Genomic DNA, 2,720 nt, shown 5'->3' with positions numbered 1-2,720 from the left:
TAAACTGTATCTCAATAAAACTGTTATTAAAAATATACCTATATCCATCTGTCTCCGTTCCTATTGTCTCATACACACAGTCATATACTTGGTTCCAGCCACTGGAACTATGCCATTCCCTGAACTGGCCCCTCTTGCTTGCCTCCAGGCCATCATAGACAGTTCTGTGTCCTCAGAATGCTTGTCCCCTTGCCTTTCATGAGTTCTCCAGGACTACCTCAGATCCTTATTTCTCCTAAGAAGACAGGGTTGGGTGCTCCCACCTGGGTATCCAAGCATGAGTGGCATTTTCACACTATATGCTGAAAGTCTGTTGACTGGGGATGCCCCATAGCAGACAGAGGCCTGTTCTCACAATGCAGCTCCCATGTGTAGCCCAAAGCCTGGTAGATGCTCAAAAAATATTTGTCAAATGAAGAAGAAGAGGAAGAAGACGAGAGGTCACATACTAGGCCCTCATTCCTAAACAAATTGGTTGGACCAGTCTCTAAAACCTAACAAACAAGACTTACATACACCTTACGCAATCCCTACTATGGCTGGCAGGTTGCACACAACACATGGTTTCAGGGCGCATGGAAGCTTCATTTTTGCCCATGTTACCTTTCTGCTGCCTGGTGGAGCTGGGTCAAAGATTCGGGTCTGCATCTCACTGGGAAGAGCAGAGTACACTGGGAGGATAATTAACTCTGGAACATCAGGTCCCAGGGATTTCATTCTTTCATACAGGATCTCACAAGCAGTATCAATTTCTTCCTGACCAGTCAGGAAGACCAGGATATCACCTACGAGCAGAATAGAGCATTCATTTACTTTCTAACTGTGTGTTTATGTTCTATACAAAGGCTATGGTGATATTAATAAAACTTCAAATAACAGAACATACACATTCATATTCTGACCAGTAAGTAAACTATAGACAAACCAGTAAAAAAACAATTTATACATGACATTATAACCACCACCATTTCAAACATACAAGCCTGAGGCTTGCAGAGAGATGAATATTTAGAAGGTGTTTTTAAAAAGATTAGCAAAAAAGAACCACATGAGGACTTTTGGGCTAAGGGGGAAAAAATTGCTTTTTCCCTTTACCTGGTGGCTCTGTTAAATGGATCTGCATAACAGTAATCAGGCTGGCATCCAGATAATCTGTCTCAGGTTCCTTTGTGTACAGTATTTCCACTGGATATGTTCGACCTGGGATGGTGAAAATGGGAGCTTCATAGAAGTATTGAGAAAACTTCACTGCATCCAAGGTGGCTGAGGTGACAATCAGCTTCATGTCCTGCCGTTTCTGAACTGTCTAAAGAGAAATATTATGTGGCTTACTGAAAAGGACCACCCAAAAAGACACAGATACTCAAATCCAACTCCCAGAATTCAGTTTCCAACAGGTAGAGGGGTCATTGAAGAGCATCTAGTTACCTTTTTCAACAATCCAAAGAGCACATCAGTGTGAATTGTCCTCTCGTGCGCTTCGTCCAACATGATGATCGCATACTGAGTGAGGTCAGGGTCAATCAAGCACTCTCTAAGCAACATCCCATCTGTCATGTACTTGATGACTGTTTCAGGGCTAGTGCAGTCCTCAAATCGAATGGTGTAGCCCACCTAAAGCAGAAGAGAAGGGGAAAACCTAGGATACAAATGTCTCCTCTTCCCAATCACCAGGGAAGATTTCAGCCCAGTCACTGTTACTCACAATCTTAATAATTTAATCAAGATGTACAGTAATTTCCTTATAGTAAGGTATGTCTTAGACTATACCCTCAATAGACTGATTATGACAGTGGGAACCCTCTCTCCCTCAGGAGAAATCTGAAAAAAGGCAGTATTATTAATATTTCCATTTGATAGGTTAAGAGATCTGGGCCTTTGTTTCTGGTATTTTTACAGTGACTCCACTATCTACTTACCTCTTGGCCTAAGCAACAACCAAACTCCTCCGACACTCTTTTGGCCACTGACATAGCTGCCACTCTTCTGGGCTGGGTACACCCAATCTTGCCCCTGGAAGTGTAGCCTGCCTCTGCCAGGTACTGGGTGATCTGCGTTGTCTTTCCAGATCCTGTCTCACCAATAACAATCAGGATCTGATTGTCATGGACGGCCTGAAAGCAACAGAATATAAATATTGTCATTAAAATCTGCCAGAATATACATATGGTCATTAAACAGAATACAAATATGATCATTAAAATCTACATTACTCTGGAATAAAATAATTAATGACTACATTCTAACACCAAAGAAAAGGGGGATGTACCCATATGGTTAAAGAAGTCAACAATAAATTTAAAAGATAAATAAAAAGTGTTCCTTTCCCCTGTAACTCCCAAATTTCTAGTATCTTTCCCCAAAAATTATTTCTTATTTCTACATTGTTTGTAACACCCAAGGATTACAATCAACTATGGTTCTATGGATACAGGACTAGTTAAATAAACCACAGCCTACCCAAATAATAGAAAAGGCTTTTTTTCTTTCTTTCTTTTTTTTTGTTTGAGATGAAGTCTCACTGTGTCGCCCATGCTGGAGCGCAGTGGCATGATCTCAGCTCATTGCAACCTCCACCTCCCGGATTCAAGTGATTCTCCTGCCTCAGCCTCCCAAGTAAATGAGACTGCAGGCACCCATCAGCACGCCCGGCTAATTTTTGTATTTTCAGTAGAGATAGGGTTTCACCATGTTGGCCAGACTGGTCTTGAACTCCTGAC

The 2,720-nt window shown here is 41.7% G+C and overlaps 1 protein-coding gene across 1 annotated transcript in view; it reads right to left on the bottom strand.

Annotated features, from left to right (window-relative positions):
• Nucleotides 1-2,720, bottom strand: part of DHX8 (DEAH (Asp-Glu-Ala-His) box polypeptide 8) — a 57,500-nt gene that overhangs the window by 17,687 nt on the left and 37,093 nt on the right. The window contains exons 12-15 of the mRNA XM_011985987.1: nt 1,920-2,114; nt 1,429-1,614; nt 1,096-1,306; nt 604-785 (exon numbers count right to left, since the gene is read on the bottom strand). Coding sequence (XP_011841377.1) covers nt 604-785; nt 1,096-1,306; nt 1,429-1,614; nt 1,920-2,114 — 774 coding nt within the window. The remainder of the gene's footprint in view (nt 1-603; nt 786-1,095; nt 1,307-1,428; nt 1,615-1,919; nt 2,115-2,720) is intronic.

Source organism: Mandrillus leucophaeus, unplaced genomic scaffold (genome assembly GCF_000951045.1).
Source record: "Mandrillus leucophaeus isolate KB7577 unplaced genomic scaffold, Mleu.le_1.0 Scaffold290, whole genome shotgun sequence".
Lineage (NCBI taxonomy): Eukaryota > Metazoa > Chordata > Mammalia > Primates > Cercopithecidae > Mandrillus > Mandrillus leucophaeus.
The sequence above is the reverse complement of the archived record's forward strand: the minus strand, read 5'-3'. Positions and strand labels throughout refer to the sequence as shown.